Below are 20208 nucleotides of genomic sequence, written 5' to 3'. Positions count from 1 at the left end.
ACTGTGTGACAAAGACAGAAGTCAATTTGCAGAACACATCTTCTCCTGGCCACACGTTTAGTAATGCAACACTATTGTTCGCAGACCGACTGGAGATCCAAAACCAGGAAAGGAAAGTATTTTTCCTGGATACGCCACCTTTGAACATTGAAACCAAATAGCTAAAAATAACGAAGACTCCACAAGGACAACCAGAAGAAAAAAAAATGCAATATCCGGGATAAAATTATAATAATCACAGCACTTAACATTAAGGCCGATGCGCTGTATCGAATCATCAAATATTTCAAGCTATAACCTGTCTCTGTTTTGTTTGTCTTTGACAATGACTGAATGATACTTCAAAGCACTTAGACTTGTTAAAAAAATAGTTTTTCACTGTTCGTTTTGAGTTTCTTTCATATATCTTAATCAATTCCTTCCACACGCGATCCCATGCTGGTTCCAGTGCGCTTGTTGAAACTAATGTTATTCGCCATATGATATATATATATATCATAAGGAGAATAGCAAATATACACCAATCTACAATCAATGCCTGTTGATAAAGAGGGTGACCTAAGGAAGTCTCATGGTTTATAGACATATGTATTGAACATATCAACGCATAGAAACATACCAATTCACACTTCACGGTTGGAACTAAAGATACGTTAATATTCAGTGTAGAAAGAAAGCCATTTGTAAAGTTGCCTTTTGGCATGGAACTTTTCATATGTACCATTGTTTATGATGAAAACGTTTTGGCAGACAGTATAGTTTTGGCTCTTTCTTAAAATGAGACATATTTTTTATTTCCTTATTAAACCTACAGAAATAAACACATTGTATGAATGATAAGTTTTGCTATAGTTTACTTATGTTTTATACTTTGTATCCCGTGTTCATTTTATTTCATTACAGAATCCAAAAAGTGATGGATGGACTATGAATTACACTTCTCAAATGGATACAACCAGTATTACACTAATAGGACCAGCTGCAAATTGCAGCAGTGGAGGGGAGTATAATATAACCATCACAAACAACTCTACAAATACGTTATTACTAAGCAGTATAACTCTGGAAGTCAAAGGTAGGCTACCAATCTAACACTACCAGTTTGGTGATGTTAGACATAAAACCTAACATGGGTATTCATTTCAAATGTATTTTATGAAGAGTCGAACACATTTTTATATTTTGCGAGCCTTGAAATGCAACGCAATGAATTTGGATGCTTTTCATAAATTATGTTTTAAATGGGCACAAATGTAAGTCTGTTGTTCTGGGTTGACAAAAATGTATAGTTTATTTGAAAACTCCTCATAATAATGTAGCGAGATGGCTTTGAAATACATCAAGATATCTCGGTTGTTACGGCTTTCCTTCCTTTGCATGAGGTTATGATGCCATTTGTGACGTCTTGCGGTGTAATTGTATGTGATAAAAAGTTTTAAAATATATGAATATATTAACGTAAATAGCACAGTTGTCATGTGAGAAAAGACAGTTCTCAATAATGATTAATATAAACCAATATCTGGTATAACAGTTTTAATAACGTTTGAGAAAAAATAAAAATATTTATTGTGAAAGAGTACATGAACGACAAAAACAACCGTCAACCGTATTTATGTTCCATATGATCTGGGTCAAACGAAGCAAGCCAAGAATATATTTGGATGTCATCAAAACTGGGGCAATATTTGTTGATCAGCACTAGAATTGCACACGGTTTTGAGAAATACTTATTTACTAATGTGTGTGTGTGTGTGTGTGTGTGTGTCTCTATATATATATATATATATCACAAATTAACCATATAATAAGTATATATTATAGACCAAAGCATTGTTTGTTTGACACATCGTGCAAGTAATATTTCTTTGTTAATGTGCAAAAAAATTATATGGAAGAACAAAGACCGATAGTCCCCTAACAGAAGTGTAATTTCAGAAGTAAAAACATTTGCTGTAATCATAAGGTTTAGTTTTGTTTTATCTTCATCTTGCATGATATAAATATACAGTTATTATATATTATAGCTCTCTCTTCAGCCAACATTCAAAAATACTACTGCTAAATTTTTCTCTTTGCAGGAAACCTAACCGTTAAATGGTCAAATTCCAGCTGTACAAACGTAACTTGCCAGTCTCTTGGGCAATGCGAAAGAGGTTTTGAGCTACAAATGTATTCAACCAACTTTGCTTACGGGTCAAACTTTCATTCTACTTGTAATAAAATCTGTTCCGAGATTTACGGTTGTACAGCACGTTGTGATGGAACAATATTCCCAGTCGTCCAAAATTTCACAGTCACGTGCACACTGTTTGATATTTTAAATGAGAAAGAAATATTGACCCAAGATATCACAAGGTGCAGTTGAAGTGATTATCTATTAGTAACATTAATTATCAGGACTTTTGGTCTGCTTTGCAATAAATTACTTCTTTATACTATTAAATGGTTACAATACATCGAACTACATTACCTTTTTAAAACATGAAAACGTGTTATAATTTACATGAAAGCATCCAGTCATTCCAACATACATAAATACATAGAGACACACATGTAACCCTCCATACAAACGGGAAACGGACAGATGTATTAATGAAAAATACAAATATTGAAATAAGTGTGTGTCACAGTATATAGTATGGTCTTTGACATATTGAAAGGTTGTCTAATGTTACAGTTACTATTTTTAGTCAGCAAAGACAAAACATCGATTTATTACATGTGGCTATGTATGGGAAACAACAATTCATTCATTGTACATATAGACAAGGCCTAAATCAGTTATACATTTGGAATGGGATTACCACAGAAACAATGTATGTCAGGTAGTAAATAGTGTTCAAGTTAATGCTACCATTTCAGTTAAAAAAATCAAGAGTTCAAAGAGAGCGGGTGTGCAGTCTTAAGTCTTATAACTTTTTTCACTGGCACATTTGAGTAAATAATGTACACTGAATTGTACAATTAATGCGTCAATAAAACATTGTAAAAATTGGTATCAAAGTAGTTTTGGGTACATTAGTTAGCCATGAAACATACTGATATATTAACGGCATGTATCTCCTTGGTTTCCACAGAACAACAGCAGATTTCTTCACAAGTCAAATCTAGCTGTACGTTCATTTATCCAAATTGCTAATTTTTATATGATGTTCTTTCTATAGTAGACTTCAATCTTATTCAAACGTACAAATCTATGTTGGTGCCGCCGTAGGTTTTATTTTATACATTTAAATTTATCTTTTATAAAATTCTAAGTCTTTTAGTGTGTGTTTATGTTCAAGACATGGTTATTCATAACTATTTCAATATATTCTGGTTACAAAACCTCCTTCACAGAATTGCCAAACGGGGTAAAGGATAAACATACCACCTGTATTACCAATAACAATAAAGACATTTTGTTTTATTTAAATCTTCAAACTAGCTATTTGCCTCATATATATATATATATATATATATATATATATATATATATATATATATATATATATATATATATATATATATATATATATATATATATATATATATATATATATATATATATATATATATATATATATATATATATATATATATATATATATATATATATATATATATATAAAAAGAAAGAGAGAGAAACCCGTTATAACCGAAACCCTCGTGACTGAAGCGATTTTATCGGTTATGAAAAGTTTTCTGTTTACTTAGTCTTTTGCAGATACGAAATAGTCTTCTAAACGCTTATGGGACGAGAGAGAGAGAGAGAGAGAGAGAGAGAGAGAGAGAGAGAGAGAGAGAGTATAAATTAGTGTGTGTGTCAGTACACAATATTAGGAAAGCAATTTGGTATTTTAATGCATATATTTAAGAAAGAATTTGCTGAACAATGTACATCCTGTCACGTGAATAATAATCTGCTTGACAATTCAATCATTTTTCTAAGAGATATCAGAGGAATGAGATACTTTTATAACATTACCACAAGTCCATTGGAATTATGAATGATAATCCACAATGTTTAAATATTTAAATACTCCATGTATTTCGTAACATTCACCCTTCAATATCATGTTGTTCCTTGCATCTTTCTTTAACTAATTTGATTTTTGTTCATGACTCCGTTTCGCATCAAATAACGTTCATTGTTAGTAATCGTAAAGGTTTGTAATCACTGCATACAATCAAAAACTTCAGGGTATGTCATGTCATCAAAACACCGCTCAAAACATACAATCTCATCATCATATTCATCGCTTTCAACATAGGTTCAGGAAACCACGATGCAAGTTCACCCTCCAGTCACTGAAATTATACTACATGAACATTATTGTTAACATTATTTTAGTGCTGAGGGTCGTAATTAATGAGCCAGCAATCGAACCAAGGGTATACTTTCCTCATTGTCATCTTCATGGACTTTACCAATGTCCGCATTAATAAGGCAGCAAGAAACTTCAAAGCACTTTTTGATTGTGCCAGGTGTCGTCTCTTGCCAGGCTTTTGAAATTCAGTGGATGGTATCTAAGGGGGTACTTTGTTTACAAAGTTCACTAACACTGTCCGCACAATTAATCTTAGCCACAAGACAACTCAGTCGATGAAAATCGAGTGAATCCGACTTTTAGAATACTGCTTATTCGGTCTTCGCTGTCAATGCATCATAATCGACGCCTCTTGCCTGGTTTCAAAAACGCTGATATTATAAGCAAACAATATTATATTGATTATCTATACAAATGAATGGCATCAATCACATTTAGATAATTAGCAGATAAACATAGTCCTTTTTAAGTGGCTACTACAAGCATTTAGTCATTAATACATGCAATTTTCCTTAAAAGCTGGGTCTTTGGTAAAGACTTCAGATTAACCTATTGTCAGCCATAATCCTTGTCTGCGCGCTTTTCACGTATTGTTTTAACCTCACACCCCGGGGGAGTGGGGTGGGGCAGGGCATTTTCAGAGTATCTCACCGATCAACCCACTACAGTATTCGCTAACCGTAATAAATCTGTTCCCGCATTTGTCAGGAATTTATATATATGCAAGTCTCCTGAAAGTGAGAACGAGAACACATTCTCAACACTGATCTTATCACTTGTTTTTCCATCCCTATGCAATATATAGTTTAACATGTTACGCTAATCGTATTTTTCTGTCAGTTTTCACCCTAATACACGTTTGTAAGAAGTGTGTAGGAAATCACCATAGCTTACTTACTGGTAATGAGTCTCCCCAATATACACGTTTGCAAACTAGTTTCATTATTATCCACGACGAAAACAACACAATCGCATTATTCTCATACAAAATCATATCATGCCGTTATCACGATTCGCCATCATGGAATACCATCATCTTATGCTATTGAAGGAAATAAAGCTATTTGCAGACAAAATTCTTCGTACAACTGAGAAACATGTGTATTTTCTAAATTTACTTAAGGAACGTTATGGCTAAACAAATGTTTTCGATAATGAGTCCGAGGTAAATTATTATGTTTAGATATATTTATGTGGCCCGGTTTTCCTCATTTTAATTTAAAGACAACTGGCTGTTTGAATTTAAAAAGCTGTTAAATTAATTATTTATGGATAAACAACATCGAATATGTAGAAAAGCCAGCTTCATTAAACAGAGACTTCTATAAACTGAACATTGAAGACATTATGTATATTGTCCATATATGTCTAGCAGTGACAAGGTCCTGCTTTTATTAAGGTGTATGTGACTTTCTCAAGTTACACGCTGTATATTCTGACCACATGACTTGCATTGAGCAGAGTACAACCCATACATTGTAATTAGGTTTTATTGATAGAACTACCTAGATTACAGTATTGTATTGAAAATATGTACAACTATTTAATCAACTGTTACTTATACAAACTATTTATTTTGCTAGTTTTTAAAACCTCACCAGAAAATGACGAAGTCGACAAAATTGAAAAATAAATTTGGCATAACCCCTATAAACGTGCACGAGAGCACACGCACAGATGATGTATTAATAAAGAATCTATTGCAAAACTAATGTTACTTTTATCAACAGGATATAGGTTTCATTGGCAAACACTGATGTAGCTGAGGTTTGGGGACATACCGACATAGATGATGAAAATATACTTGAGCTTACCTGTGTTATAACTGGCATTTATACTTAATACTAGACATAATAGATAATTTAAGAACATATATATAATCAGTTAGAAAATAATGAGGAAAATGCATTAATTGCATATGATATAAAATATATGCACCAAAAGTTAATAATATATAATGTATATTTTATAAGTGTGAATATGTCTAGATAAATGTATGTATTCAATGCAAGCCCTCAGAAACATATATCAAATACTTGTATAAACTATTAGTTTGTATAGCCTGGAATGTGTCTCTGCTATTTTCGAGGAAAACATTGTCTTTCAAACTCTGAGGCAGTTCACTTCTTAGCTATGGTCTGTATCAAAATTGGTCACAGCAAATTAATTGAATTAATTTTTCCATTCACCTCCAAATGCATGGACGGCCTACGTATTGTTATTGCTGATTTCAATTAAGATCCCATTATGAAGATGACACTACACTTACATTCGGAGTCTTTCTTTGGCTGCTGATACTTTCAGTGCAGGCCGATAGTGCATTCTTTCATCTTATTAATATCCCGTTCTCAATTGGCATTTCTAATGTTTTTATTGCTACTGACTTCTAAAGTCGGACATACAATTAATAGAAAGTCTACCTAAATCTACATTCATAAAGCGATCCAAACTGACAACTGATAATTTACTCGAAACTTCGAAATCGATACACCTCAAGCTATTGTTGATAAATGTACGCGCTAATTCATTTCTATTAAACATTCTTGCAAAGTCCAAACGTTTATGCTTGAGAGCCAGGACGAGTTCAAGTGGGTGGAATCGGTGCCAATGAGGTATGTTTTAACTCGAAACGTTAAAAATTCAAAGCCTGATATGAGGTATGTTTTAACTCGAAACGTTAAGAATTCAAAGCCTGATACGAGGTATGTTTAACTCGAAACGTTAAGAATTCAAAGCCTGATTGAAGACATAGATCTTACTGTCCCTATGGATTAATATCCTGTTCAAACTGTTAAAAACATGCGAGTTACAAATGCAAACATATCACCAATCTGTAAACAAAATGAAGCATAAAATCGTCTTTGTGTCTGATCGACTTAACGTTTTATCAAATCCTATTCTGACAAATTGAAGGGAAAAACAAAAGCAAGAAAACTTTCACTATTGCTGTCCATAAATAAAGTTAATTGCTTATATGTATAGTATTTTCTCCTGGACTGGAGATCACCGCAAGCAAATAAGCTCATCGTTTAATTAAACATTTCAGCATTTTGATTAACAAAAATTCACCGACATGTTTTCTGTCCAGATTTCAATTAAGTCTACCATTTTGGTTTTTGACGGCGGTGAAATTAATGTCTACCTTAAAATGTATTCATCAAACGTTGTTGACTAGAAATAACTTTCAGATTTATACAAATAAATATAGGGCCTTTTCCAGAAATTAAACAACGCAAATGAACATGGATTGCATTGGATCAGAAGTTAAATACCCAAGACGACTATTGGATCAAAAGAAATCTGATTCTTAACAACTCTCAGCCAGTCTGCTCTTTTCAGATGATCGGATTCATATAACTCATTTTACATCTTCCTAAACGATACACTTTCATGCTCAATTTCATCAGTTGGTATCAATGTTTCACTTTCATTAATGTGATCCAAAGTGATCTTGAAAGAATTTGATATTGTAAGTTGTAGCATCTAATCATGCGAGGAAGTCATTCCCCTACGAATAGGTCTGGGAAAAGAATCACGGAGTAGAATGTATTAACCCGTCTGTCTACATTTTCAACACGCATTCTTTGCAGAAATCATACGCACTTTTCCACGTCTTTTTCCGATACTTTTTCTGGCATTTTTTTATTACTTCATCTTGTTGGAAAGCATGCTGTTCATATGAATGATATATGTAGAATGTTTCGCTCAAAAAATCAACCTCAATCAAATCTTCCAGAACAATGGCAGATGATTTCTCCCCCAAACCGAAATGAATGACTTTCATTTTTCTTTGCTGGGATAAGATTTCTGTCAAGATGCCTTGGTGTCTCTTCAAGCGGTACCTGAAATCAACTATGTATCCAACTACAAATCCCTCCCATGTCTTAACATGCGCCATATGCAAGACAGCCTTTGCTTCTCCAGCGAATGGATTCAAAAAACATGTTCTACAAAAGTCATAAGAACGATTCCCCACTCTCCAATCCTGTTCCCCAAGTCTCGCCATCGCACTTCTAATTGCATCTTCTCGTTTATATGCGTATGCCGGATCTGGGTGATATATATGGTAGCTGTCCATTCTCAGATTTACCACAACTTCATCTAACACGACTGTTCTCGAGGCAAAGAGATAGTTAGCTCCATAATGGATAATCTTGATTTTACTTTGGTTAGGCAGTACTTCTGTCAGAATACCTTTATGCCAGATCCAGTAATATTTTGTATTCCACCATACGACCAGGAATGAATTCTTCCAAGGATCTAACTGTTTCGATGTGCAGCTGAAATGTCGTTTTCCCGGAAGTAGGATACACAGATGTATCAAACGGAACATTCTGATGCAGGGTCTCTTTACATTCAAGGTCTTTAAGTACTATTTCTGCTGTCTCGGGCGAAATAACTCCAGTTTGCATGCGGTTATCAACCTTAGCCCAGTGAACTAGATGGTTTGAAGTATTTGAAAAAATATCAAACTTTTGTTCCCCCACCCTGTGTCTTGCCTGCAAGACGGCTGTATTTGCAGGATATGTGTTGTACTCAGAGAAGCTAATTCTGCGGAGATCATCTTCTTCCAAATCAATTTAAAAGGCTTCTTCCACTATCGTTCGTGTTGCAAACCAGTGTCTCTGTGCGTAGTGTATAACTGTAATTTCACAATTGGTATCGCTGGGATATCCAGATACCGAGACTCGACCACCTTTGTGACGCAAACCCCAGTACATGAAGGATACGATATCACCTTTGCGCAACTCAAATGGATCAGTGACGACCTCTTCCTCGTCAATCATTGTGATTTCTTCTGCCAGATGCTTTGAATTTCTGAACCACTTGCTGTACTTTTTCTCACCTATCTTTTTCATTGCCCTTTTGATGATGTCCTGTCTGCTATATATATGGATTGGATGATAGTGGTGAACGAAGACATCTTCTTCTAACAGACTGAAAGTGAATCTTTCTTCTTTTACTTAAGGCACGCCACGAAAACCCTAATACGAGTAATGGACGACACTGATTTCAAGTTTTGCTTCAGTGTCGTTGGGAATTACCTTTGTGCACACAGTTTTGTGCCAACAGTTGTTACGATACATAAATTGTATCAGATCTCCTGCCCTAACGTCCGTATTTACAAATGCCGACACCTTGCGGATTAAAGATGTTGACCAAGCTCGACCGACGGATTGATCAAAGTAAATCTGCCGTTCAAATTTAGGTATATCTGACTGTATGTACTTATCGTGATTAGGTTCCAGTGGTTTCACAGAGCCGTCATCAACCTTTGCCCAGTGGCACAAGTGGCCCGAACGATTGTTAAACAATCCAAATTTCTTCTCACCAACTCTCTGACGCGCTCTTCGTACAACGTCATCTGGCGAATAGACAGTGTAGCCAGAATAGTTAAAGTTTGAAAATATCTTTCCTTCCTATGTTAATTTGAAGCTCATCTTCTACGATTTCTCTTTTTGAAAGCAAGGACCCTAGGGCATAGTGAATTATACCAACATTTCCTGAGTTGCTGTCTACGAACGATACAATTGCCTCATGTTGCAAGCCCCAGTATCGATATTGGATGACGTCACCATTATTGAATTTCCGTTGTATTTTACCTTCTTTCTTTTGCCTCTGAAAGGAGATTTTACTGTTTTGAGAACATTAGAGCTGCCCCATTAAATGACGAGATAAATTATTGAAAGCGGCACGAGAACAGTTATCAAGGTAGCGGTTGAAGTAATAGTTATGCCAGCTATGATGTTAAGAATTGTTTATATCGAAAGAAGTTTAAACCTGTAGCAGCGCATGCATATTTGACCAGCCCGAAGTTTTTGGTGTAAACCTAAATGCAAATAAATGTTCTTGAAAAGTAAACTGATAAGAAATACAGTTTGGATTACTGTTGGTGCGTACAGAGCACAATAGCGTACCAACGAGGCAAATCATCCGCTGTTATTTAAGCAAACTGTACGATTATCTTTGCAATTTTCATTCCTGGTCCTGCGGCGGAACCGAGAAAACGCTCCATTACTTGTTCAACCTGACCACTGAATTGTAAACCAGTAACGCAGCAATTGTAGAAATGTTCACAGTTTAGAAACAATACTGAAGAAGGTGGATCCTGATCCAATGCCTTTTGAGCTCGATCGAGAACTACTTGTGGCTGAAACTTTGGTGATTTATATCGCACAACATAAAATTCGTCAACTTGAAGGTCTCGAAGTTCACAGGTTTCTCGAATTCTAAAGTTTGCATCAAACGGGGTGGATGCAAAGTGGATAGAAGATATGAAAGCGCGATGGTTAGTCCCTTTAACATCAAACACTTTTTTGACGATGGCATGATGTTTGTACAAACATTTTTGCTCTCGGTCTACGTATCGCAAGTATGACCGCCCTCCAAGGCATATGTGGTCTCCCGGCCGTAAATCTTTGAATGAGGGCAGGCGTTCTTTCTCTGAGCAAAACGCACAACCTATGGCTGGAGGCAAAGTCTTGCTGTCCTTCCGGTAAGACTATAACGTAAAATAATAGAGTAAAATTGAGTAAATACTAAAAACGAACCTTTCTCAAGCACATTCCCCATTCCTGTTCGACTAGCATGTGCCTACTGCAACTACGTACATATCTGCAATGATAACATACTACTACTTGTCATTATTATTATTATTATTATTATTATTATTATTATTATTATTATTATTATTATTAATGTTGTTAGTATAAGATCCATATGAAGCGGCGTATTAGACAGATACAAACGGTTGGACAAAATATAGTCGAAAAATGTTTAAATATGGTTTGTCGTGTGTGATTTTGGCAGTGTTTCTTGTTGAAATACATTAATCCAGAATTCATGATCTCTTGTATAAATAATAGCCATCGTATTTGTTTCTACATGATGAGTTTTTTGTATCCTCTCAATGACGTATCTTAGGCCATTCGTTGTCTCTAATACTGCGGGACCATTTTAGAAACCAATGAATATTTAAAATTAGCTACTCACTTTTGGAATAATATGAAAGTGACTTATTTGATAGAAAACTGTGGAATGTTGAGTTTATACTTGCCAGAATTCACTCCAGTTATAGCAGGACTTCTACAGGTATCCATAACAGGTCTACTGCTCTTCCTTCTGCAAATAAATGGTATTGCTGAACAAAATTCTTATTCTTGTAGATTGTTTGCTGATAATACTTTGCTGACATATCCTTCCACCGTATTTTAATGAGACCGAAACTATCTTGGATATCAAAACTCTAAACTCCAAGAGGAACCAATGACTGCTCGGCGTAAATTGTGCTAAAACTGATATGACGATATTCTCCACTCGTTTGCAGTTTCCTTTTCTAAATTGTTCATTGACAATGAAATAATTACTTTAATAAATTGCCATGAATACCGAAGTTAACTATTAGCAGCAATGAAAAGAGGTATTAACATATGCATGGTTTATTCAATTATGTTTCCAAAACAATGTGCTAGCTTAACGCGATGAAATTTAGTTAAATCCGAAAATCTCTAGAAACACTTCAATTTGAGGCAGAAAGAGTTATAACACCGGGACCACCAGTCTTTAGAAAAAACCACCTGAACTAGCAAGAGTAGAGACCTTGACGGCATCATTTAAAAAACTGAAAAACTGAACAACTGATCTACAAAATAGTTATCAGCAACAACATAAAATCCTGTACCAATTACTACAAAGTTTTACAACGAATCCTGGGTGAGTGGTTTTCAACACTGTTGTAATAAAGCCTGAGAAGTAGTGTTAAAATTTTAATTAAAGAATAAATACACCATCTACTACTGATCTGCATTTTTGTCTTAAGAAATCTCCTGGGCCTAAATTCTTTAGTGTGTTTATGACATAAACCTAACCCAGTGGTCTTTAAATATGTTATGAGAAGACTTTGTCTAGTGATCAAGAAAAGTTTATTAAAACAATATGCTAACATTCAATATAACTTTCTAAGTTGGAAAAACGTGTAACTAACCGTTTCGCTTTCCTATATTATGCAATAAACTGTTTAAAACCAAAGCTGTTGTAACAAAACATCCATAGAGTCACTATCATCTCATATAAACCAATACACATATAATTAAACGTCAGTGCATCCCATGCGTTTTATTAATTTCACTTAGCAGGGAATCTACTATCATGCTGAGGGAAGTCTCCTCTAATTCGTCATCCAGCTTGAAGGGAAATAAAAAAGAATTGTGAATGAAACTGAAAAAAAAGAAAATTATCGCAAGAAAACTACTAGACTTGTTTAACAGAGTCAAATGTATATACATTTGAGACTAAAGACGAAACCAACAATTTGATTATATCTTATTTATTTAGAATGTGCGTGTCTAAATGTGTGTGTGTTTGTGTGTTTTGGATTTTTAACGTAGCTTTAACAATTTTTCTTTTATATCGCTACGATGTCTGCAGTGTGGCAGTTGAAAGTGATGTCAAGCACTGGGGCATCATGCCGCAGACACGTAGCATGATGTATCACCCAGTCACATTATCCTGACACCAGGCCCACCGGTCCTAACACTAACCCCTTAATTCTGAGCGCCAAGCGAGGCAGCTGCTAGTACCAATTTTTGTAAGTCTTTGGTATAACTCGGCTGGAGTTCGAACCCGCGACCCGCCGCATCCGAGTTGGACGCTCTAATCACTTAGGTCACCAGATCGGTCCGTAAAAATTATGAAAAGTATTTAACAACATGTAAGATATCTTAATGCCTTATGTTTATGCGCAAATGGGCGATTGATTGATTTTCCTCATAAGTATGACAACTATTATAGGCAGGGTGTGTTTCCGTTGGTGTGTGGGAAGGCACTTCTGCACGAAATGATTCTGTTTTAATAGAACGAACACATATTTTAAGACACCTGCGAACTGATTAAGTAAGATATACAAGCAGTTGCAAACATTAGAAAAAGATGTTACTACTGTCATCAATCATGAATGTTAAAGTAAATTTAGTCTAGAGACCCATATCAGAGACCCAGCAAGCAATACGTCAGCTCTCTAGTGGTAAGGCTCCTGGCTCAGACTCAGTCTTAGCAGAAATATACAAGGAAGGCGGTGCAGCTCTGACTGAAAGGCTCCATCAGTTGTTTCATCTCATGTGGCAAAAAGCAACGATCACATAGGAATTCAAGGAAGCTACTATAATACACCTGTATACGTGCAAAGGAAATCTTCAGGCTTGTGACAACTACCGAGGTATCCCTCTGATCCCCATCGCAGGCAAGATTCTCGCCAGGATTCTCCTCGACTTTCTCACATCACACCTTAACCATGGACTCCTACCAGAAAGGCAGTGTGGATTCCGGAAGGAGCATGGAACCACCGACATGGTGTTTGCTGCTAGGCAGTTGAAAGAGAGGAACCAGGAGCAGAATGATGACCTTTTCTCTAGCTATGTCGACCTGACCAAGGTCTTCGACACTGTTAATAGAGAGGGCCTGTGTAAGATCAAAGCCAAGTACGGATGCCTAAGGAAATGTATCACCATGGTTCAGCAATTCCACGACGGCATGGAAGCTAGAGCCCGGAACAATGGTGAGACATCAGATCGCTTTCTTGCCAATGCCTGGAACAGAAGAGGCATTAGTCTAACGACAAAGCTGAATGTGTACAGAGCGACAGTACTCCCTACGCTATTATAAGCCTGCGAAACATGGACGGTGTACCAACGCCATGCGAAGAAGCTGAACCACTTTGACACAACTTTTCTCAGAAGACTCCACAACATCAGGTGGCAAGGCAGGATCCCGGATACTGAGGTCCTTTCCCAAGCAAGCCTGCCCAGTATCTACACCATCTTGATGCAATCATAGTTGCGATGGACAGGCCATGTAGCTCGCACGCCAGACCACAGGCTTCCAAAAAAACCTCTTCTATGGCGAGCTTTAACAAGCAAACCGCAACAAATGAGGCCAGGAAAACGATATAAGGACACCCTGAATGCATTATTGAAGAATTTTGGCATTAGCTACTATGACATGTGGGAGCTGACTGCCTAAGACAGGGTCATGTGATGCTCCTCCATCAGTAAAGGTGCTACAGTTTGCGAGCCGTACAGGATAGCCGCCGAAGAAGAAAGGAGGACCAGGATATCCCAAGCCAGTAACCCCTAGACCACCATTGCTACGATCCCTTGTCAATAATGCCACAGAACATTCAGGGCCCACATCGGTCTCATCAGCCACCTACGACCCCACATACCTTTCGTTCCCGCTACAACACTGGATGACTAAAGTGGTCCTCATCGACTTGATGGTAACAAGATCAGTGACGATGTGCACGATATTTAAGCATGTATACATTCTTGTATTTTTCTGCAGCGGATTCCACGGTGTGTCAAATGTGATATTTATCTCTGCAACTAGTTTCATTCATATTAATGGTGCTTTATTGATATTTTGGGGCATTTGTATTAAATACTGTAGTATTGTTTACTCTCGTAGAACTCAATGTTCATGTTGTTTATTTTAAAACAAATACATAATAGACAGTTTTGGTGGGTATTTAAGTACGTGGTTTTGACTTTCAAATTCTGAATACTCAAAGGGAATTTAATTCCTTGCATTACCCTCTGCAAATATCCAAACTAAACTACGCTCAACGCAAACGGGGTTCGCAAGAATGATTAAAACAATACTAAAACCTATATAAACACAAATCAAACACCTGTCAAGATCAATCCCTTACATCACATTTACATCCAAGTGCTCCACATCAATAGAAGCCGAGGAGCCGACAACAGTACGCCAGTCGATTATTAAGGAACATCTGAATAAAACCTGTTACTTCAACCACAGTCAGCAACGTTGCATCAACAATAATTTCTGACGATTATGGCGTTAGCGCGGTGGCTTATGAATGGTAGAGTCTGACTTTGATCCACATTAGTTCCTGGGGTTTCCGTTAGAAGCTGTGATTACGACGTATTTGTCTGCTTGACTAATAACGCGGAACCCTTACCGTAGCCACCGTTCCGTTGAAGAAAACTAGAAGATTATAACTGTTGCAACGAAGAAATCAGTGGAACTAAGAAAGTGTCGATTTATGCACTTGATGACAAGAGGCAGATTGCAATTCTACGCACTGTAACAGTGGTTTCCAAGCCATAGGTCGCCAACAAAATCATGTTCGCGATGACCTTCTGGAGGGTCAAGGAAGGTCGCCATGATTTTTTGGGGGATGGAAAAATGGAAAACTTATAAAGATTTAGAAATAGGGTCGTTAGGCTCAGGAACGCTATTTTAGGGTTGCGGCCAATAAAGGTTGCAACCACTGCTCTATAACGAAAGTCGGTACTCTCCTGAACCCTACCTCATTTAAACATAAAATATTGACAGATGCCTGCCTAATGGTGTAATTTAATCCCGACTATTGGAATGTGAATCAAACATTCACGCTAGACCATGCATACATACATACATACATACATACATACATACATACATACATACATACATACAAGCATACATACATACATACATAAAGTCAGTCAGTCAGTCAGTCAGTCAGTCAGTCATACATACATACATACATACATACATACATACATACATACATAGTTACAAAAATATACATGTACAATAAATCTTACCACTGTATAGTTTGTCCGTACGAAATTGGCATTTTGCCTTGGTCGAGAAAACGGCGTCCGGGTTTCTCATGGGTTTGTTTTTGATGTGTCAACTCAACTCGCGGAGCGAAGGCAATACAATCAGCGAGGGGTGTAATACAATCTGTGACTGACGAGCACTAGTTTCAATGGATGTCGTCTGAACTTTTGGGAATTCCCCCAGAGGTAATGGATATACACTATTCGTAGAGGACACTTAATACCCTACCCATGCGTCCACATCCACTGGATTGGGTCGGTAACCCGAAATCCGCGTTTGCGTATGCTGAGTAATTGATGGATAACTACCTGCCATTCTGAAGCAACTTATATATTACATATGTTTCATGCATTTCTTGTACAATAGTAAATATCTATTAACTATTAATTATCCAAGCTCCTCATTAGATTTCATGTAACATAACATTCAGGATAAAAGAACAAACAATTGATAGGTGGTGCTGAGCCAAGAAGGTTGGTCAAGAGAACGATAACCTCAGACAATTCATATTAATTGAAGAGTTCAAGAATTGCGTCCAGTGTCACTGAGACGAACAAAATGATGAAAGTTTAGAAAATGCTGATCGTACAGCCCACAATTATTCCTTGACCCTCAAATCTTCTTTTGTCAGTCAGTCTCATACGAGCAATTTCAAATCTCAATTTGGATCAACGTTTAGGAAACAAAGTTTCGATAAGACTGATCAGAAATCCTTCACACGTGCACATATTGCAAGAAGAAATGGCACGTTATTTCTGATTGCAACAGATTGAGAAATAAGCAAAATAATAAAGTCAGAGCTATTTCAAATGATCTTATTTCTAAGAGGTCAAGATCACAGTCATGTATTGAAAGCAAGACATTTGTTGGATCAAACAAAACCCCATTCTGACTTTTTTATGGAAACTTATGAACCACTCATGTCGAAAGGTTCTATATCACTTGCCAGTTAATCTGCCAGTCTTATCCCAAGAGTTTTTTTATTATAAGTACTTTGCCTTTTTCGTGAGAAGACTTCTTCAAATGAAAGTGATCTTATTCGGGGAGCAGACTGCAGCTTTCTTAATGTTCCTCTCCATTGTGTAAATTTGTCACTAGACTTAGTCTCAGGACCTGTGATAGTCGGAACACTAACCACATTACCCATCGAGGGTATTCATTTATTACTAGGCAATGACCTAGCTAGAGATAAGGTTGTGGTTAATCCGCTTGAAACTGACAAACCTTGTTTCGATCAGAAAGTCAATCCTATTGAAAAAGGAATCCCTCATTTATATATAGCTTGTGCAGTTACCAGAGCAATAGCAAAGAAAGCCCGTGACAATGATTGTGATCAGGAAATTATTCCTTTATCTGATAGATGTATTGGTCAGGCTTCTGATGAAGTCACTTTTGCTCCTCGTACTGATCAAAAGGCATTAATGACAGTGATCCTCTTTTTAATAGTCATTCTCTTTATTCCAATCAGAATGACAAACGGCAATCACTCACTGTTGAACAGGAAGAAGTTTCTGTCACTGAAGTCACAAAAGTACCTGTCATTTTGTTCCAAATCCGGCCCTTATGACAAATTGGAGATACTATGTGTTACCCGCTGGTGCCGAATCATCAGTGTGCTATTAAATTGTTGTTCCAGATTCGTATAGGCAGAACATTCTTAGTCTAGCCCATGAAATACTTTTGGCTGGTCATTTAGGGATCCATACGATTTATCACAAGATCTTGAATCATTTTCATTGGCCGAAAATTAAAGGTGATGTTTGTAAATACTGTTGATGTTGCCACACTTTTCAAGTGGTTTGAAAAACTCAATAAGAAGATACTTATGGCTCCTCTGCATCATATTCCTGCATTTGAAGAACCATTAAGTAGAACAATGTTCGACCATGTCGATCTCTTACTTAAGACCAAGTCATGCAAACAATATTTATTGACCATAATGTGTGCGTCAACAAGATCCCCAGAGGCATTTCCTTTGTGGAATATTAAACTTAAAACCATAATAAATGCTTTGAGAATTTGTTTTTCCGCAATTTGGTCTTTCCAAATCTGTCCAATCTGATCAGGAGTCAAATTTTATATCAGGAATTTTCAGCAAATTTTGCATGGATAGGCATCCATCAATTTAAGTCTTCTGCCTATCACCCTAAAAGCCACGGGGCTTTAGAAAGGTGTCATCTAAATTTGGAAAATGTGGTTCGGTCATCTTGTTGTGATAATGGAAAAGACTGGTACGAAGGGGTTTATTTACGTTTCATGTAGTTAATTTAGTTGTACCTATCCCACACTGTGCGTAATAAAGCGGTGGAATGAAATCGGACTGTAGTGACTCTGTTGTAACCAGTCTTCGGAATTCAGAAATACTGAATAATCTGGAGCAGAAACTTTCACATCTACAACCACATGAAAAAAGTGAACTAAAACAGCTATTATTTAAATACGAGCACTTGTTTCAAGATGTTCCAGCACAATTAAATATAATCTACCATGATGTTGAAATTGTAAATTCCGTACCTGTGAAACAACATCCGTACAGGATGAACCCTCTCAACCAGAAATATTTGGAGAAAGAAATTCAATATTTGCTGGAGAATAATTTCATAGAACAGAACTGAGTAAACATGACTGGAGTTCGCCATGTTCTTGTACTGCAACCATATAATACTTTCCGCATGTGCATCGACTATAGAAAAGTTAAGTGTGTGACCAAAACAGATTCAATTTCATTGCCAAGAATCTATGATTGTACTGGCAAATTTGGAAATGCAAAATATGCCACCAAGTTTGACATTTTGAATGGATTCTAGTAAATTCCATTCACATAAGGGACAAAGGAAATTTCGGCATTCGTGACTCCAGATGGACTTTAGCAATATGTAGTGATAACTTGTTGTATACAATAGACTGACCTACATCGTGACTCTATTATTTGGTCTCAGCTTTAGATAAAATTGTTTAGTTGACAAATTACTCATTCTTGCCCTAACATCGGAAACTTAATCAGTCTTATTGTTGTGTTAGGTTTTAAGTTGGGTGAAATTTAAATTATGCTCAACATTATTATGGTACTAAAACTTTAATTTGGCACTATAGTGAATTCATACAATTGCATTATAGATTATATAATTGTGGTACATCACAAGACTGTTAGTATATCATCATACTCCAGCCCATTGCAGACTACAGTCATACCAACACATTCAGTATAGGAATTTTTTTGTCATACCAGTGAAATTCAATTGGAACTTCATACATTTAGACTTGTGATATAACGTTTAGGACTTGTTGGTATTTAATTTTCCATTCTGTAAGTTCTTTTAAAATTTTCACTCTGCATTCTAGGGTAATAACGTATTTGTTGAATTTCACAAACTTTTTGGTTTTCTCTCTTTTATGTCACTTAGTTCAAGACTATGGACTTGTAAGAATATATATACATATTGTTATCAGTCTATGCTCTTAAAATAAAACACAGAAAAGAGTGAAAGGCAACAAGCTTTGTAAAATTCAACAAATAATTTTTTTCCCTAGAATACAAAGTGAAAATGAGAAAAAAGAACTTAGGGATTTGCAAATTAAATCCCAAAATAATCCAAGAAATACAGACACTACTTACTAAGTCCTAATAATTTACAATTCTAAATAAAATTCAGTAGAAGTCAAGTATAAATCCAAAAACTGAAGTTGACGATGGATTTTAGGTAGCTTATAGAATGATGATGTGTCAACAGTCTTTTGTTTAATCACAGTAATATAATTTGAATTCATACAAATTCCAGTGAATGTGTCTGTCCATGAATTGTATCAGAACACTTTTGCATTTCCTATTTCCTGAAAAATAATCACTTGGATTCAATAATGTGAAGAAATAAAATTTCCAGCCCAGAATTGAAATACTGGACACAACATATCATTTGAAAGTGATATATCTCAAAGTGCGACTGAAAAATCCTCTCAGTTACAAGATTATATAGCTCTCTACTTGACCTAAAGTCACAATTAAAATTTTCTAAAACAAAACTATTACCTAATGGAAAATAACCTTCTAGAATCATCTTGAAGTTTACAAAATAAAAACCATAACCTGGAGTATGCAAAATACACTAAGGAAATTCCCAAACATAGATCTAGACCCAAATAAACATTTACTTCTATTGATAATAATTCTGATTTTAATCCCATACACATAGAGAATAATTTAGCTATGAATAATTTGTTCACACAGAATAAAATAAAAAGTCAATTCGGGTCAAGCAAAAATGAACTC

At 36.0% G+C, this 20208-nt stretch overlaps 2 protein-coding genes across 10 annotated transcripts in view; one reads left to right on the top strand and one right to left on the bottom strand.

Annotated features, from left to right (window-relative positions):
• The window catches only part of LOC149799003 (uncharacterized), an 82508-nt gene extending 79096 nt beyond the window's left edge, over window positions 1-3412 (top strand). For 8 of the 9 annotated variants that reach the window (XM_089957947.1, XM_089957945.1, XM_089957948.1 and 5 more), the window contains 2 exons: window positions 904-1075; window positions 2082-3412. In XM_089957947.1, coding sequence (XP_089814073.1) covers window positions 904-1075; window positions 2082-2368 — 459 coding nt within the window. In that variant the 3' untranslated portion in view covers window positions 2369-3412. Of the gene's footprint in view, window positions 1-903; window positions 1076-2081 lie in introns of those variants that run through there. The other variant, XR_016421052.1, reaches the window with a different exon arrangement.
• Window positions 3413-8771: 5359 nt separating this feature from the next.
• Window positions 8772-11183, bottom strand: LOC149799002 (uncharacterized). Its single transcript, XM_089957048.1, has 3 exons — window positions 11142-11183; window positions 10333-10815; window positions 8772-9733 (listed from the first exon to the last, which is right to left on the bottom strand). The coding sequence occupies exons 1-3, from the start codon at window positions 11181-11183 to the stop codon at window positions 9299-9301; spliced, it is 960 nt and encodes a 319-aa protein (XP_089813174.1). The 3' UTR covers window positions 8772-9298.
• Between the last annotated feature and the right edge of the window lie 9025 nt (window positions 11184-20208).

This window comes from Sinohyriopsis cumingii, chromosome 5, assembly GCF_028554795.1.
Source record: "Sinohyriopsis cumingii isolate HCF-2022 chromosome 5, ASM2855479v2, whole genome shotgun sequence".
NCBI lineage: Eukaryota > Metazoa > Mollusca > Bivalvia > Unionida > Unionidae > Sinohyriopsis > Sinohyriopsis cumingii.
The sequence above is the reverse complement of the archived record's forward strand: the minus strand, read 5'-3'. Positions and strand labels throughout refer to the sequence as shown.

What these genes read in the sequence shown, in the direction of transcription:
- LOC149799002 (XM_089957048.1), bottom strand. Translation starts at nt 11,183, where the DNA reads ATGGCTATTATTTATACAAGAGATCATGAATTCTGGATTAAT. An exon ending in ATCATGAATTCTGGATTAAT is followed by an intron (nt 10,816 to 11,141) that starts GTATTTCAACAA and finishes TTTACGTTATAG; the next exon opens with TCTTACCGGAAGGACAGCAA. An exon ending in TCAGTGGTCAGGTTGAACAA is followed by an intron (nt 9,734 to 10,332) that starts GTAATGGAGCGT and finishes AAATTAACATAG; the next exon opens with GAAGGAAAGATATTTTCAAA.